The sequence below is a fragment of the Apis florea genome, unplaced genomic scaffold (genome assembly GCF_048593485.1).
Source record: "Apis florea isolate Af1SG1 unplaced genomic scaffold, ASM4859348v1 contig_3587_pilon, whole genome shotgun sequence".
NCBI classification, from domain to species: domain Eukaryota; kingdom Metazoa; phylum Arthropoda; class Insecta; order Hymenoptera; family Apidae; genus Apis; species Apis florea.
In genome coordinates, this window is record NW_028256789.1 from 3,711,541 (window position 1) to 3,728,680 (window position 17,140).

Genomic DNA, 17,140 nt, shown 5'->3' on the forward strand with positions numbered 1-17,140 from the left:
TTCAGGGAAGAGTCGAAGCAGGATAGCGATATGGACGATCCGTGGATAATGACGGTGAAAGGTCCACACGTGGTTAAAGGACCCGTGGTTCCTATGCTACCGTTGGACGAGCAGCCACCCTCGTTGACCCTCACACACACGCCGAATCACAGATCGACGAATCACAATCAACAAGCGAAGCCACACGCGAACGGTACTTCGAGATCTCCGCCAAACGATTCAACGTTGAATCATTACAGGAGCGAGTCGAGGGACTCGGTTCGCGATGGCCAAGCGAAGCATACGCCGGTGAGTTGTAAAATTAAATTCGATCGAAAAAAAAAAAAAAAAAGAAAAATAGATGACTCGACTTGTTGTTGTTCATCTGTGGATTCGTTTTACCATTCTTTTTTCTCTCTCCTTGTTTATGTATCGGTGATAATTTAATCGTCGGCTTTCAGTCCCGACCGCACGAGGCTGCGCCACCGCCGCCCGTGGATACGCGAGAAAAACGAGAGGACCGAGACTACCGCGATTTCAATCGGGATTCCTCGTTGAGGGAATTGAAGGAGATGCGGGAGAGCAGGGAGAGCAGGGACAGGGATAGAGAAGGACGGGACAGGGAGAGGGAGAGGGAGTTTAGCGCGAAAGAGAAGAGGAACAGTAAACCGGACGTACCTGTCGTACCTATGGTGGACCATAGGCCCGGTGAAGACAAACAGAGGCCAAGGAGCTCGCAGGAACTGAAGCATTCTCGAAGCGCGGCTCTTTCCGGTGTTGTTTTACCTCTCCTGTCCGAGGTAAATATTTTTTCTAGAGAGAGAGAGAGAGAGAGAGAGAGAAGCGTAGTTCGAGTCGAAGAGAAATTAGAGAAAAGTTGATTAATCGTCGGGTTCCATTTCCTTGTCTGTAAGGAATGGATGGATATAAAGATTAATTCCTTTGTTTCCTGTGTGCTTATCGTATAGCTTCAAAGGAAACATCAATATTCGGCAAGAGACAATAACGGTGAAGGCGGAAGCGGCATTGGCAAGAACGGAGGCGCGATAGAGGAACTGCGCAGTGCTTTCGAAACAGCGGAACGCACTTCGCCAGGAATGACCGAGGCCCTTATCAGGGAGCTCCTCAAGTCTTTACTTCCTGCCAATCACTCGGAAGGTTGCCTGTTTATGCTGATGGAAAAAGTTATCCTAAGGTGGCTAAAGTAAAACTTTGCTCCCTCATATTTTTCATTCGCGTCATTTTACGTCACGTTTACATGATCCAGCTTTCGCTTTCGCAAATTTGTAACGGATTGTATATTCGTTTGAATGTTTGAATGTCATACGATTGTCGTTTTTTTTTTTTCCAGGGATACGTAGGGACGCGAGAGAGCGAGGGTTCGCAAGAGATTGTGGTCCGAAAACATCCTGACATTGTAACGATTCGTTATTTCTCGTTTATCAGAGTAATTAATCCGTACGATGCCGGTGTATATGTTGTTGACGATTACCGGATCCGAAGAGAAGAGTAGATGAAGAACGTCGCTGCAACAGCCCGGATATTTTCTTTCCCTTCGGTCTGCAGAGACTGGGCTCGACAACAAAGCTCGTCAAATTGTAACTTTTATCCGATTATCCCGTTTCCAATGTCCAATTCAACGCGAAGTGCTCGTTAGATAGAGAGAAATAAAATATTAAATAGCGACATATTTTATCGCGCGAAATTCACACATTTTAACAGCGATAATATCGATTATTTCCGTTCGAGAAATAGAGATTTATCTACTACAGTAAAAAAAAAAAAAAAAAAAAAGAAAGAAAGAAAGAAAAAGAAGAAGAAAAAAAAGGAAAAAAGAAAAAAGAAACAAAAAAAAAAAGAAAAAAAAAGAGAAAATTATACCATCCAATTACCCTCGCGCGAGGGTAACAGTTACCGTTAATTCTTAAAAAGATATTAGTCCCCCCGATCGTTAAAAAAGTTAGTATTTGGAAAAAATTAAGTAAAAAATAAAAAAAAATTTAAAAAAAAAACAAAAAAAAACAAAGAAAAACCAAAAAAAAAAAAGAGCAAGAAAAATGTAGGAAATAGTTGAAAAATATTTTTGCAAATCGTGCAACCACCCGTTCAGAATTCTTTGTACGTTCTTCGTGTTCGGTATCGACGCAACCTTAAAGAGCGGATGATATAACATAGGTACAACGGTGGTCCGATGGATGGATGGTGAAAAAGGGTATTCGTTGAAGGGATCTTGCCTCATTGTAGATACATCCGGAGCATGCACTATCATTTTAATAGAATATCGTATTGCGCCGTATTGCGAATTTCTTTCGAGTTGATTTCGATTTCTAACAAGGAGATTTGTTGTTTTTTTATCGCGGCAAAACATAACTTGAGGATACTTTCATTCTTAACCGCGAGATTCGGTTCAAGGCAATTTCGGATCCGAAATTTGGCAGGAAGAGGAAAAAGAAACAAAAAGCTGTCCTTTAAAAATGAATGCCTTCCCATTGCTTCCCGCAATGCTAGTGCATGTTTCGGATCCAGGAAACGAAATCGAAGGGAAGGGAGAACGCCTCCGTGGAGGAGGTTTTGTAAATATGTATGTAGCACGATAAGATAGTCTTATTGTTCTAATGATCGACGTCTCTGCCAGTCGGTTGCGCAGCTCCGTAACGCGATCCCGTTTTACCTTGATATTTCTACTACTATTTTCCGTAATTGACGAAGTATAGAGAGAAAGTGAGAGGGCAAGGGGTAAAACAAAAAACAAACAAACGAAAAAATCATGCGTTTATGACTGACGTCCGAAAGCGTACCCGGTTCAGGAGAAGTAATCGATATATATAAGCGATATATTCATCGAGTAGTTTATGCGAAGTGGTAGCGCGCGAACCATGCGAAAAATGCTCTTTCTTTTCTTTTCTTTTTTCTTTTTTTTTTTTTTTTTTTTTTTCTCTCGAGCTAGAGTTCTTCCATTAGTTTCGCCCGCATAAAGTTCTTAGTCGAGCCGTTCCACGATCGAGCCTGAGCTGTGATAACTTCCGCGAGACGTCGTCACTTAATCCACGTTGTTTGTAAACTAATGTATTTTATAAAGTATATTATATATATATATATATATATATATATATATATATATATATATATATATATATATAGAAAGAGAGCGAGCGAGAGAGAGAGAGAGAGAGAGAGAGAAAGAGAGAGAGAAAGAGAAGAAGGATGAAGAAATTCCTCGTAACGATCGAATAGACAAAGAAAAAGTTTAATAAATCGGAGGGAATCGTTGCGTTTACGCAGGATGTTCGCAAACGAACAACCATCGCGGCAACGATCGTTTATTATTTTTTCTTGTTTCTTTTTTTTTTCTATTTTTTTTCTATTTTTTTTTTTTTTTTTTTTTTGCGGGACGTTCGCGTGCTATCCTGTGAAAGATTGAAACAGAAAAAAAGAAAAAAATGCAAGATGGGTGATAAGAGTGCGAGAGCGCGAGAAAGTGAGAGAGCAAGAGGACGTATGTGTGGAAACAAGAATGAATAAGAGAAGAGAGATAATTTTAAAAGAAGAAGAAGAGGAAAAAGAAGAAAAGAAGAAGAATAAAATTTTAGCATTTTGCGCGAAGATGGAACTATAGCGTTAAAATTATAACGAGAAATATAGTATTAATTATCAGTTAAAGTCGTGCAGAAAAAGAGAGACGACAGAGAGAGACCTAACTATCGTAAGCCCGCAATACAATATTACGTAGTTGCGTTTTATTCCAGTCAGCGAGGCTGTAATTGGGAGAGAGAGAGAGAGAGCCGTAAACTCCTACGATTATTATTATAATATAATAATACGACGATTACGAACGAGATAATTGTTAGTACGTTGAACACCTTTGATCTCCGCTCTACCACACCCCTTTTGTTCTCTCTTTTTCGACTCGTTCTCCTGCCGCCTGTAATATTTCTTTGTTTTTTTTTTTTCCTTCATTTTTTTTTTTTTTTTTTCATTCTTTTTTCCGAAACGATGGAAGAGGAGGAGACACGACACGCAGAAATACGTAGGATGATTTTACTATTCTTATTAGTTGAATTACGTTAGTTTAATTAATATCACTACACACCCTATTGTTAATATTATAGATTTATTCGTCTTATTGTTGTTTCACCGTTGGGTTAGGTTTTCTTCTCGATGACTTTTACGACGGTCGCTACCCCAGTCATCCTCATAAAGCTGCCATAAACGCTTACCGGCTACGCTCTAATAAAGAACTCAGAAAACTCGAAAGGTTTCAACGAATTATCTTCCCGTATCTCTTCTTCCGATCCTTCTTTTTTTTTTTTTTTTTTTGCAACGAATGACCCCAATCCCCAGACAGAAAAATGCGAGTTTGAATTTGGTGACTGTTAAGTCGTTAATGTGTGTTCAACTCCTTCCGAGCATAAATGCGGAAATTTCGAATCGCGAATATCGAACGTATGGCTGTGTAAGCAGTGTGTTTAAATCGTCGAAGATCTGAGGCGTGGCGGTCCTATGTTTAACCGATCGTATCATTATTTTTAAAAAAGAAAAATTCTCGAAGGGGTGGTGCACCATACTCATGTTTTTCATAATGATTAATTTTTATAATTTTACCTTTCTTTTTTTTTTTTTTTTTTTTTTCCTCTCTCGAAATTCAACAGCAATAAATTAGATAGTGCGCTGTAGTCGTAAATTAGTAACATTTAAAAAAAAAAAAAAAAAAAAAAAAGCAGGACTGATGAGCGAATTATTTAGAGGCGCTACCAATTTTGAGAAAAAAAAAAAAAATATTATCTTTATCGAAGAGTCTCTCTAAATTTGTGCACGCTCATATTCCCGCTCAAAGCGGGCTGAAAGTAAACGAAACACCGAATCGAACCACGTTCGTGTCATGATATGGTTTACTTATATACTTTTGCATAGCCATACGTAATGTTATAAAAAAAAAAAAAAAAAAAAAAAAAAAGCTTTTCACGTTCTCCTCGTTTTTTTTTTTTTCTTAATATTTTCTTTTTTTTTTTCTTTTTGCATCGAATCTTGTTATCTTGTAAATCTTTCGACAAGCAAGAGAGCTGTGATTTTGAAGATTTCATTTTGAAGATCGTTTTACTTTCGATTACGTACGTGAAGTGAAACTCTGAGAAAACAAGGATCGTTTCTTTTGGCGTTATTCCGAAGGAACGATGATAAAAAAAAAAATTAATTAATTAATAAATTGCACCACGTTCAATCCGAATTACGTGTCCTGTACTGTAATCAGCACTCTTCTTTGTATTATATTTTTAGCTATTATCCATAATATATTCAGCGTTATAACATCGTGGTAACAATAATATTAACTATCGACGTAGAATATATAAATATATAAATATATATATATATATTTTTTGTATTTTACTTCTACCTTGGCTGCATTGGACTGTATCATATTGATTGTATGTGGCATGCTAAGGGCGTGTACAAATACGAAATAAAGATCAAATAAATTACGATCGTCGCTAATCTGTACGTTCCTTGCATTGTACATTATCGAACGGACGAGAGATACAATTGCCATTTATATATTCTTATATGTAAATATAAAGATTAGGATATTATTATTTTTATCGCTGATCGCAAACAACGTAGTACGCGTGGATGCTTAATGTATGCAACTGAATTGTAAATTCTTGGAACAAGGTTGGACGCGTCTTTTTTTTTTTTTTTCCGTGTTTCGAAGATTGCTCTTTCCCGAGAAGCGACGTTTCTCGTGCGTGCAACAGTCACGAGTCTAGGATCCATCCATCCAACCAAGAGTTGTACACGCAACGAAGAGGCAATCGAAGTGTTACGAAACAATACGGTTGAAAACCCACGCGCGGTCCCATTACATCTTCATCTACGCACCCTGAGTCGACAAAATCTTGCATCAATCTCGTGGATCTCTTTCTATGCATTCCAGAAGGCAACCTCGTTGACGTCTTCTGATTGCTCATCGGAAATACCTCGACCCGAATATCTCGTCGAACGGATGATCTATCCGAGAAAGAATACAAGAAAGCATCGCTTCAAGACGAAACCGCAAAGGATTTATGAAACAACGTGTAACGAGAAGAAAACTGCATCGTAAGAAAGTCGGAAAGTCGTCGAGAATATCATTCTCTGCTCGAGTGGTGTGTACAAACCACGTGTCAATCACGACGAAACATCCAACGTGTTTAACACCTTTCGAGAACACCTATCAGATCACAAGGGGAAAGGAATAAATTCACGTCACCCTTATTATTTAAACGTAGCCTTCTTTATCACACCGGTCGATAAAAGTCAGTCCGTGGAAGTGGTCGTGTCGTGATTGCTGCGAGCGAGTGCAGCGGTGAAAAGCGCAGGCCCATCGGTTGGCGGGCTAGGTGAGAGGCGAGAGGGTGAGGGGGTTGGAGAGCATAGGGGGATTTCCTCGGCGCATTTCGTTGCAGTAGTCGACAGCATCCCGCGGGTGGTCGCGATCGAACAATCAAGGGCGGGAGAGCTGTCGAGCAAAGGGGGTTCAAAGGGGGGAACCCTTTCTGTCTCTCTTTCCCTCCCTCTCGTCCTCCCTCCGTCCACCACCGATTCGAAAATAGTAGTAAGGTGCTTCTGCTTCGAAAGAGGAACGCGCGTCCACGACACGTGATCGCGTGCACGCCAGTGCTCGTCCATATTTTTCTTTTCCTTCTCTGTTTTTCCTTTCTCCCTCGATCGTAAACACCGGTGAATTGTAAGTAACGAATACTCGTCGAAAAGGGGATCGAGCAAATATTCGAGGGAAAGAATCGACGAAGAGGCCGACGAGGGGACGCGGAGGATCCTGGCACGCCTCCAAGCACGAGCTTTTCCTCGTCGACAACGCCGTCGATCTGGCGTCGATGTCGGCGGCGGCACACCAGGCCGCGAAGTGTGTCGTTGCTATTTTCAGGTAGTACGTATCACACCGGCCACGCAAATATCATTGGTCGTAGCAGTAGAAAGACAGCTTTTGCAAAGCTTCTCACGCGGCCTCTTCCCACTCGCTCTCCGATACGCTGTCGGTAATAATGCCGCTCGGTAGTTTCGAGCACGCGCGCGAATCACTTTCAGACACGCACCCACGTTTCTTGCCTCGCCGCGGCCAGACGGACGATTGATTAACTTTTCACGAGGTGACCGCGCGCGCCTCTACGCTTCCGCCGCGCACGTGCTCGCCACGACGTCGGGACGTCGCGAGAGTTGGCAGTTCCCGAAACGCACGGTGCTCTGTGCTAGAAGAGTCGTCGATTTATGCTTGGATCGAATGCAACGGGCGTGGATGGTTTCGTAGATAACTGTGGTGGTGCGGCATCGGTCGATGATAAAGTATCGTCGAGTAACTGTCGAGTATTGCACGGTGGAAGAAAGATATTTGATGATTTGAAACGATTTACGTTATCCAATCTTGCGTTAGAAATAGAAATCGAAGAGCAATTTTTCAAGGTGGGATTCTTCTCGAAATATTTCCTCTCTCTCGAAGAAGAAGAAGAAAAAGAAGTGGGATAAAACGAGGGGGAGTTTCGTCTTGATAAAATTCTCCCCGTAAAATTGTCGTCCCACCCGCTCTATCACTCTTTAATCGAATTAAAACGAGAAAGAGAGGAGAGAGGAGTTAAAAAGGTGGAAATTCACGATCGAACGATGTTTAGATGCTGGTCTGTCGAGCACCGGTTTCGGTAAACCGTGACGGTACACGAGCGGTCGCGTATTTACGCTTTAATCACTTATTTTTTTTCGCGCTGCTCCAAAAAGCCAACGATGTGTGATACAGGCTTTTGTTGTGTGCTGCGAAGCTTCTGTGTGCGCGCGTAAAGCGCAACGATCGTACATCAAAGCCGGCAGTGAATCTCGGCGAGCCGCAGAGCGCGGACGTAATACCGCGGCGAAGCCGCGCCAATCCTCCTCGCCGATAGTGCGCGAAAACGGCGGCTCTTCTTCACCTTTTCTCTCCCCCGACTGTCTGTGCGTCCGTCTAGGCGCGTTCCTCGACCTAATCGATTCGTTACCGTTCTTCGCATTTTTGAAATGCTAATGGAACTTCGAGCGAATCCCTCACAGGTGGCCCTGATGGTCGTCTAAATTTTAATCCGTGGAATTTTTTTTATATCTTGCTCGCAAGTGTGCCGTTCGAACCGTCGTTCAACCGTCCCTGCAACCTTCCCACCTCGCGTTTTATTTTTATCAAGATCGATACGGTAATTTCCCCGATCGAAGGGTGGACAAGCGTGATACACGCGTTGAACGGGAACTCGAACGAATATGCAAGGTGGTTGGATCTTTCGTGGTTCGTTCGTCCAAGTTTGTTAAAGAACGTCGATCTTCTCGAACTGTTCTTCCTCGAATTATTCCGCACTTTCTTCTCTAATTAGAAGTTTGCGTCTCAAACGGAACACAGACGGTGCAATTATGGAGATCCATAACACTCGCGATTCGACTCGTAGGCCTCGATTATTATTCTCGAATTAATTAACGAGTTAATTGCAACATATGAGTTTCGAGGGGAGAATGTTTCGCGTGCACACGCATCCGATGGATGTTGACTCTCGATGACAGTAACGCGCGCGAATCGATTCGATCTCTCGCCGCGAAAATCTCACCAATCACGAATACTTACCGCGATTTCAACCGTGTCGCCTCTCTCGAATGGAACAGGCGAACTCGTTCCTTTACGCTCTTCTTACCCGCGAAATACGATTCCTCGTGCTTAACAAAAGGCCGAGACACGGTTATTGTTTTAACGTCGTACGAAACGTTAAACCGATCCTGCTTAAAATCGAGAGGAAAAAAGAGAAAAAAAAAATCTAGATACACATACACCGTTTCATTTTTCGAGCTCGTAATCGAGACGAACGAGAACAATTTCAAAACGATTACGCACGAAGACAATCGTCCAATGTGATCGTGGTCAAGTCGTGTATTGTCCTCCTTCTAATCATAATTGACGATTGCGCAATCGGTGCTCGAAAATAGGCGTCTCGATCACGCAGTACGATACGATACGAGAGGGAAAACAGAAAAATCAATGGTTAATATCTTTCTCTCTTTCTCTCTCCGTATTTAGGAAATTGGAATCGCCGGTTTTTCGAGCAACAGATAGAACGTGGCGGATGAAACCACACAAACGAGCACAGAAACTGTAGAAACGCGCGACGAAAAAGAGAACAGGAGGCTCGTAAATGTGAGAACAGGTTCTCTTCGAATATCGCGAAGTGCAAATAAAGAAGAGGCATACTTCTTTTTATACATACACATATATATATATATACATACGTATATATCGTCTCTTTAAATTTTTTATATACCAGAATCGTATATATTTGTACACCCTTTTTCCCCCGAATTTATACGTATCTATTCTGTGACGAAAATTTTTACTCGAGTGGACGATAAATCGAGACGTAAATCTCCCGGCGGGGAAGATTCTGTGAAGCGTCTCGAGAAGTGTGGAGAAAGCAAGAGAAACGAAGTGGATCGGAACGATCCGATCGCAATTACTACTTTTCGCGATATCGCGTTCGTGCATCGATGCACGCGCATCGATCCCGATTCCGAATGAATGAACGAACGTGACCCGTGCAATTTATCCCGTACGGATAAGAGAGAGTTAGCAGGCACGTGCTTCGTGAATCCGGCGAAGATTTGCGATGGAATGACCGCGCGTGCCAAATGCCTCGATAGAGAGAATCAACCGTTATGACGTGATACGATAGCAGAGTGAGAGAAGTTTAGGAGTAAGAAGTGGCTCAAGATTCCACGACTATTTTAAGAACGAGCATAGTTTCCGAGAGAAAAGTAGAAACGGACCGGCGAGATCCCGAGACACGTATCTCATAGATAGTCATAGATAACGCCGTTGTCGTAGTCGATAACGAGGAGTGGAAGAAGAAAGAAGGATCTCGACAATTTTGCTTACAATTTTTTTTTACTCACTTTTGCCAGTGTCAAAGTGTAAAAGTCGTGAAATATTATATATATATATATGTATATATAATCGCGCGAAGAATGGAGGGAAGACCGAAAATCGAAATCGTCCGCGTACCTTCGAACGAGCGCGGTAACTTCCGGTCCCTGGACGGTGTCCGTAATAATTACATTCGTGTGGGTACGTACTATCCGGAACCGGAAGTCAAAGTGGTAGTTTGTGACAGCAAACCGCCTATCGAGCAATCTCGGAAATTCAAAAAGTGAGTATGTTAATTTTTTCTTTTCTTTTTTTCCGTCCGAAATAGAAATTTTATTCTAACGCTAACGATGCGATTGTATTTCAGGCATTTGGGACCAGTTTCAAAATTGCTTAGACGTCGTCATCACGCGACATATCTTGCGACCAAATCCTGTGATAATATTTATAACGTGAATAGAAGCACTAGCTCCTTAGACTGGAGGGTTAATCAAACGACGAACGAGAAAGGTGGGGAATTCGAAATATTTCGGTTCGAACGATCGGTATTATATCGTGTGTACCGTTATTTGTCGAACCGAGCGTTGAGCGTTACACGAGCGGCATTCGAAATTATTATTTCAGGCCTTCAATCTCGTCAGAGCAATAGCCTAGATTGGCGAGTAGGAAGATCAATTAACAAATTGCATTGGAGGGACACCACTCGTAGCGCGGAACAGCTTTCAAGAAGTGGAGCGATCAGTTCTGATCACCTTCAAACACCAAGTACAAAGTACGTTGTTCTATCTATTTCGTTCTACTACGTTCTGATAGAATAGAAAGATTCGTGATAACAACGATTCGTAGATCGAAACTCATTTCGCTCCTTCGACGACTCTCCCCTCGACTTTCTCGACCAGGAAGCAAAAATTCCTTGCAAGCGTCGCCGACCATTTGTCCTTGGGTGCAGGTGGAATACTCGTCGGAATCGATTAACGACGGGTTACGCGAGGATTCGCAGGAGAACGACGTGAGCTTCCAAAGAGAATTGCAACTGAATGAACTGAGGAAACGCATGGCTGGAATCCCTACCGCTTCTCAGGTGATTTGTTACGATACGTCGTACGCTGTATTTCGTGTGATTAAAAACGATCGATTATGGTGTGGAACAAAGGTAAAAGGCGAAGAGACGTGGCCATTGATGAACGTGTTGCGAGTAAGAAAAAGAAGAAGAAAACATCCGTGTTTAACGATACCGTATTTTTATCGCGTATTTAATAAAATGATTTTTATCGAGAGACTTTTTTTTATCTCAGGTCACCACAAAAGTCGTTAAGGATGGGAAGGAACAGCAAAGTTCTACAGCAAAGATCAGGATACAAGTGCAAGAACCGGAAAACGATTATACTAACGCCTCAAACTCGTAAGCTTAATTTTTTTTATTTTATTTTTATTTCTTTATTTATATTTTTAGAATAAGAATTTTTAATCGCTTTTGCATCGAAACAAAAAAAATTAAGAATTTTCTCCTCAGAATCTAAATACACCAATACGTATATATACGTGTGTATATATATATATATACATACATATATATATTTATCTCGAAATCCTCGCATGCGACCTAATTGCACCTAACGTTAGTTCCGTAAGTAAACGTAAGCGATAGATGTATGACACCTAATAAACGAGAATGTTTTCTGCACTGTGGTCTTAATCTCCATCTTAGTTTTCGTAAGAGACGCACGACTATGTTATCCTTATTTGGTTGACTCTTTGCATCCTAAATACAATGGAATATTGTTAGTAGTAGGTAACTAGGTACGTAGAAATAAATAACAAAAAGAATATTGCTCGAAGATAAATACTGACAATTTTATTAATACGAATACTATGATACATGTGAACGTAGACACTTTTCGCCTGCCATTCATTATACAATTGTCAACTCGTTTAAAGAGCATACGAGACGACACAAGTCTTATGTGCAATTATTATTCATAATATGTACAAATCAGATTGTAAAAATAATCTGTACAGTAATGAGTCACGTATTTATGAACACGACATGTACTTAATGTTTTATAAACAAGACAAAGATGGTTATCTTTCGTCGGCACGTGAATTAATGTGCCCTCGAGCTGTTTGGGATTTACATAATCTATTGTATATTCCTCCTCGGCCATATGATTCGTATTAAATTGAATAATTACATCTAGAGCTCCTGTATCGGATGTATTCGCATCATCCAAATCTTTCTCCTGATCAGAATTTTCCAAAGAATTGTCCAACGGATCGGAAAGATAATCCCCGATATCGGATACGTCAGAATCATCCGTGTCCAGAGATCTGGCTAATTTCTGTGGGGACGAACTGTCCAGTTTGGACAAGGAGGATTGTCGCGACAACTTCTTCTTCGAATTTGAATTTGAATTTGAAGATTTCTCTTTAAGTATTTTCTTTAATATTTCATCTTCGTCGATATCATTATCCCCCTTCATACTCTCGGGAGTATTGGACTCTGATTGTATGCTTTTACTTTCGTAATTTGCTGAAGTTTTTTCTTGGTCCTCTCTGCTTTTTTCCAACACTTCCAACGATGACACTTCTGGTATTTCTTCAGTTTGACTAAGGCGTCCGTAATTGCTTGATCTTCTTTCATTTATATCGGCCAATAACGTGTAACAACCACTGGACCATCTCTGAAGCTCTATAGCCATCTTGGGATTCATAGTTTCCGTTTCCGATATCAAATCTAATTCCGTGTAATCTTTCAATAATTGAAATATCGTGACAGATTTAAACATGTTATAAAATTTCGACAATAACTCTGGCAAGCTCGTTTCATCCGCCACTTCGTAATTACGAATATCGGCTGGTCCAACTTTTTTCCAAACAATAGAGTCGGACGTCAAATCTATGGAAAGTTTTTCGTATACGTCGTCTTTGAAATAATTAGATAAAAGTGTAAACGAGTCTCGTTCTATCTCCTTCTGAACCTCTTTAACGATACTAGGATATATGTAACACTCCGTTACCCAATCCCGCAAATTTATTCGATCGTTTAATGGCTCTATGTAATTGGGTTCAATTTCAGGTCTTGGTGGCCTAGTATCTTCTCTAAGCGGTCCATGAAACCAACCATTGATGGACCAACGTGATTTATCCGATGCAATTACTTCAGCCACTTGGTGATAAGAATTATCCGTAACTTCAAAAAATACAAGGGAATTGTACTCTGGTATCAAAGATTTTACAACATTTCTAGGCAGTCCATTCTCATCCGTGTCAAATAAATCTAAAGCACCTCCATCACTTGCAGACCAATTTTTTGAAAGATATAATACAAAAGCAATTCTACGATCACCCATATTGTCATCATGACAAAGTAAATAATCCGTATCATAGTAGCAAGAACTTGACATTGATACTTTTTTATTAAGTTCTACCTTAGTGATTCGCTCCATCCATACTGTTAAATCTGTTTGAAATGTCTGATAAAGTAACCTTAAATATTCTGAGTCAATATTAACAAAGTCACTAGTTTGTTCAAATTGATAAAGATCTAAACAATTTCTTCTACATTTAACATCCAACAATTCATTCTTTATTTCATCCATGACGTCTTCGCTGTAGAGAAAGTTTGAAATTCTGCACACTCTGAAAGGTTTTGATATAATTTCAATGTTGTCTAGTTTCACATCTTTACAATTGTGCCAATGCTCATCAAATAATCGTTGAAAATTATCCGTATAGATAAAATCAGAAATGACAGATGGTCTCAATTTTTTTGATTGCGGTTCTTCTTCAGCCATTACTCCGGATTTCTTTTCAAACAATCAATCAAGAGTTCTTACTTACTTGTATTCTTATTCTATCAGTCTTTTTTTTTTTTTTTACTTCTATCTTTGCATCAACAGTACATGTCCCTGATATTTTTGTTACTTACAAATAGTATTTTTTATAAATTTGTAAACTATATCACATTTTTTTTTTTTTACCTTAATAGACAGATATGTATGTATCACATATTTCAATTACATGCATATATCGTCCATTAAAATTCAACCTTTAGTGAAAAATATAAATTCTGTTGTCATTCGTATGTTTATCTTTTTCAAAATATCATTCTACAAGGTTATCGTGTTTGAATTCAGTTATCAACTGCCAATAGTTGTTCTAATTGAGTTTTTATTCAGAAAATTAATGTTTCATTCTTTGCAAAAGTATAGCGCTGATAACAGAAATATCGCAGCTTGTCTAAATACACTCACCGGACGATGCGGCACTTGCTTTTCGATACATACGGCCCACGTGGTTGTTTTCAACCCGCACGTGTTCTGAAAACAATCGGTTGAAAAGTCGGTTAATAAAATTCCCCTTGTCCCGCGATATTATATTAAATGTTGAAACGATTGGCCGTTAAACAAGTTAAATTTCTTTTTCGGCAACTACGTACCAGAAATTGCACGTGTGTCCAAATTTAGCAAATTAGATCCGTCGTTCCGTGTCACCACGCAGTTGCATTCTGCCCAGGGACTACTAGTACCACTGGCGAAAACGTTGATTCGATCGAAACCAGGGACGTCGCGAATTATTCGTAAACCCTGACCATATGCATGCCTCTTATATACAATTCGTACTTAACCTTATTTCGTTTCATTTGACGTCATAAAGTACGATCCAATACCGCGATTGTTTAAAATCTTTATACGAAGTAAACTTTTTTTTTATACGAATTTATTAAATGAAATGATTCTATACTTATGATAAGGATTAATAAAAGACTTTAAAAATTTGATCAATTTTGATATTTATAATAATATTTTTAAAAAAAAATAAAGAAAAATATGAAAACGTTAATATCGTAACTTTTTTTTTTATCGTTACAAGTTCTATTTCAATTTGCTATTTTTTCATGATACGTAATAACAGATTCTACTACATATTTGATTATATAATTTTCACGTTTTAATAAATTTTACAATTTATAATGCTTATAATGCTAGCAATTATTCTTTTATGTGTAACAATAAATATTAATATTATTAAAATATCTAATAAATAATAGAAAATTTTAATCAAATTTCAAATTTGTTACGATTAATATAGATCTTTCGTATTGTCAATTTAAAATATAATATGAATTAATTACGATTTTGTGATTAAAACAATTTTTTAAAGAGTGAAAAATTTTGCGCAAGAAATTAGAACGGTTTGAATCGTCCGCGCAATTTTATCATAGTTCAGCAATTTGTCAACCTGTGTCGCTATAATCGATCATATCAAGATGGCGACAGTAGTTCACATTTGACGGGTGCCGTTGGTCGCATGGAAATTCGGGGCACACCCTGACCGTTAAATTGTACAAAGTGTGATATCATCAGATTTGATGTTCGATTATTGTGAAATCTTTGTGTAAAGAACTTGCTGGTAATCCTGGAACGCGATAACAGGACGGCTTACGCATACGTGAGTAACGATACACGAGTGAAACTCGCATACATACATCGTGACAAGTCTCATCCTTTCCGTTTTTTATCCCTCGAGATCTGTCAACACATTGGCCTTTTTTCCTGAAAATGTACGTTGCCTGCTTGTCGTTTGCCGATAGGTTCGATAACTAAAGGGTGGGGTTTTGCGGTTGAAATTAACGATGTAAACAGGCGGTTAGAATACTCGGGATCTCTTAGTCACCTTTTGTTTGTGTCGGAATCACGTTGTGCCGGGACAAGTTTAACGAAGCGAGGTGATATTTAATGTGATTTTTAAAATTTCGTCTCGAGCAATCGTTTTACCTAATTTACCTTTTCATTATCGAAGATTTATTTTCGATTCAAATCTCCACCGATTCGTTTATTCTCCTATCTACTATCTTGGCCTTGAAACCGGACTCTTAGTGCCCTACTGTAACGATTCCGATGTGAAGGAGCTTTCGAATTTTAAAATTCACGATCGTGCGTGGAGAACGAAGGTGAGTCAAATGGTATTTTTATATTATACATCAACCTCGCGACATTACATTCTTTTTCTTTTTACACATCTGTCGAGATTCTATCTCTGTCTAAGTGACTATCGATTGCTATAGGAAACTAAACTTTTCTTTAACGTTCATGATTTGTTTTTCTTTGATCATTCTTTGCTGTGTTTCTATATCCGATAGCGATCTCAAAAGAAAAAAAAAAAAATCTCAGGTTATTACGCATTTATATAAAAATAGAGAAAACTACAGGTATACGTACAATGCGTACGTGACAATCGCTTTTACATTTTGTACCGTAATGATCATTTAGATAAGACGGAATCATGGAAGTTTCGAGTGACTTGTTCGCGATGAGGTAGGTCATTCGCCTTTTTTTCTCCTTCGATGGAATACCTTCGACAAGATGCCAAGTGGCTCGTTTAACGATTACGCCACTCGAACCACTAAGCTTGTCGGTCGCAACATTAAGTGTACTGTTAAACTCAAAGTACGTCCATTAATGTTGCCGTGTAAATCTTTCTTATACATGATGGTTTATCCTATTTAACACCTTGGTCTAATTTAAATGACTTTTTACGATTTAAAATTCTTTTCCTATTTTATTTCCCTAGAACGTTCTTTAAAGAAAAATGTGTCGACGCACAATCGTTTTCGTCGTCTATGTCTGGGGAATAAACATTCCTCGAATTTCTTCTCTGTCAGGTGTCGACGTTGAAAATGTCAAGACACCTGGTATACGGGCGAACCGTTACCTGTTTCATCGATACAAAAAAATATAATCCTATCCTCCTCTGTGAAGACGATTTTTTCACAGAGTTTTGCGAGTTTTAGCATACATTCAACGATACATTCGAACCTCATTGATATATTTTTCTTCTAAATAGGGTGATCCGAGTCGGAGCAGATTATAAGATTGCGTGACTGGCGTAATTATCCTCACGTTGAACCTGCTGCCGTGTAGCTACGCCATCGTATATGGCATTAAATTCCAGTTATCGACCTCGTAAGATTGTTTTTTTTTTTTATTTCCACGGAATCAAATTAATTCGATTCGTTCGACTAATTTCACCGAAACGAGAACTTTATTGAAATTCGAGCAATCGAGTAATTATTTTTTTTATCTTTGCTGACAATGCAAATAGCACATTTTTTTTTTTCTCTTTATTTTTCATCTTTTTCACAATTAAAAAGTTACGATTTACGAATTAAGTATAGCATAATTCTCTCAATTTCAATCCTTTCAACTTGTCTAATTGTGTAATTGAGTAGTTAAGCGGGGGAGGGCGGGG

General features: G+C 39.3%; 3 protein-coding genes across 9 annotated transcripts in view; 2 read left to right on the forward strand and 1 right to left on the reverse strand.

The window, feature by feature from the left end:
* GckIII (Germinal centre kinase III) overlaps positions 1 to 2,057 on the forward strand; it is a 74,118-nt gene extending 72,061 nt beyond the window's left edge. For all 5 annotated transcript variants that reach the window (XM_086914247.1, XM_086914245.1, XM_086914244.1 and 2 more), the window contains 4 exons: positions 6 to 288; positions 441 to 779; positions 948 to 1,174; positions 1,331 to 2,057. In XM_086914247.1, coding sequence (XP_086770373.1) covers positions 6 to 288; positions 441 to 779; positions 948 to 1,174; positions 1,331 to 1,340 — 859 coding nt within the window. In that variant the 3' untranslated portion in view covers positions 1,341 to 2,057. The remainder of the gene's footprint in view (positions 1 to 5; positions 289 to 440; positions 780 to 947; positions 1,175 to 1,330) is intronic.
* A 6,992-nt stretch (positions 2,058 to 9,049) lies between these two features.
* LOC100865650 (uncharacterized) overlaps positions 9,050 to 17,140 on the forward strand; it is a 28,451-nt gene continuing 20,360 nt past the window's right edge. For both annotated transcript variants that reach the window (XR_015294150.1, XM_086914255.1), the window contains exons 1-5: positions 9,050 to 10,172; positions 10,257 to 10,399; positions 10,514 to 10,661; positions 10,736 to 10,970; positions 11,185 to 11,291. Coding sequence is in view for 1 of the 2 variants with exons in the window: in XM_086914255.1 (XP_086770381.1) it covers positions 9,991 to 10,172; positions 10,257 to 10,399; positions 10,514 to 10,661; positions 10,736 to 10,970; positions 11,185 to 11,291 (815 nt within the window). In the remaining variant the exon portion in view is untranslated. The remainder of the gene's footprint in view (positions 10,173 to 10,256; positions 10,400 to 10,513; positions 10,662 to 10,735; positions 10,971 to 11,184; positions 11,292 to 17,140) is intronic.
* Positions 11,717 to 15,082, reverse strand: sud1 (Prolyl 3-hydroxylase sud1). Of its 2 annotated transcripts, XM_086914257.1 has the most exons (3): positions 14,328 to 15,082; positions 13,870 to 14,208; positions 11,717 to 13,797 (listed from the first exon to the last, which is right to left on the reverse strand). In XM_086914257.1, the coding sequence occupies exon 3, from the start codon at positions 13,681 to 13,683 to the stop codon at positions 11,863 to 11,865; it is 1,821 nt and encodes a 606-aa protein (XP_086770383.1). In that variant the 5' UTR covers positions 13,684 to 13,797; positions 13,870 to 14,208; positions 14,328 to 15,082; the 3' UTR covers positions 11,717 to 11,862. The 2 variants fall into 2 exon arrangements, with proteins under 2 accessions (XP_086770383.1, XP_003690856.1); XM_003690808.4 differs by having other exon boundaries at positions 11,717 to 14,208.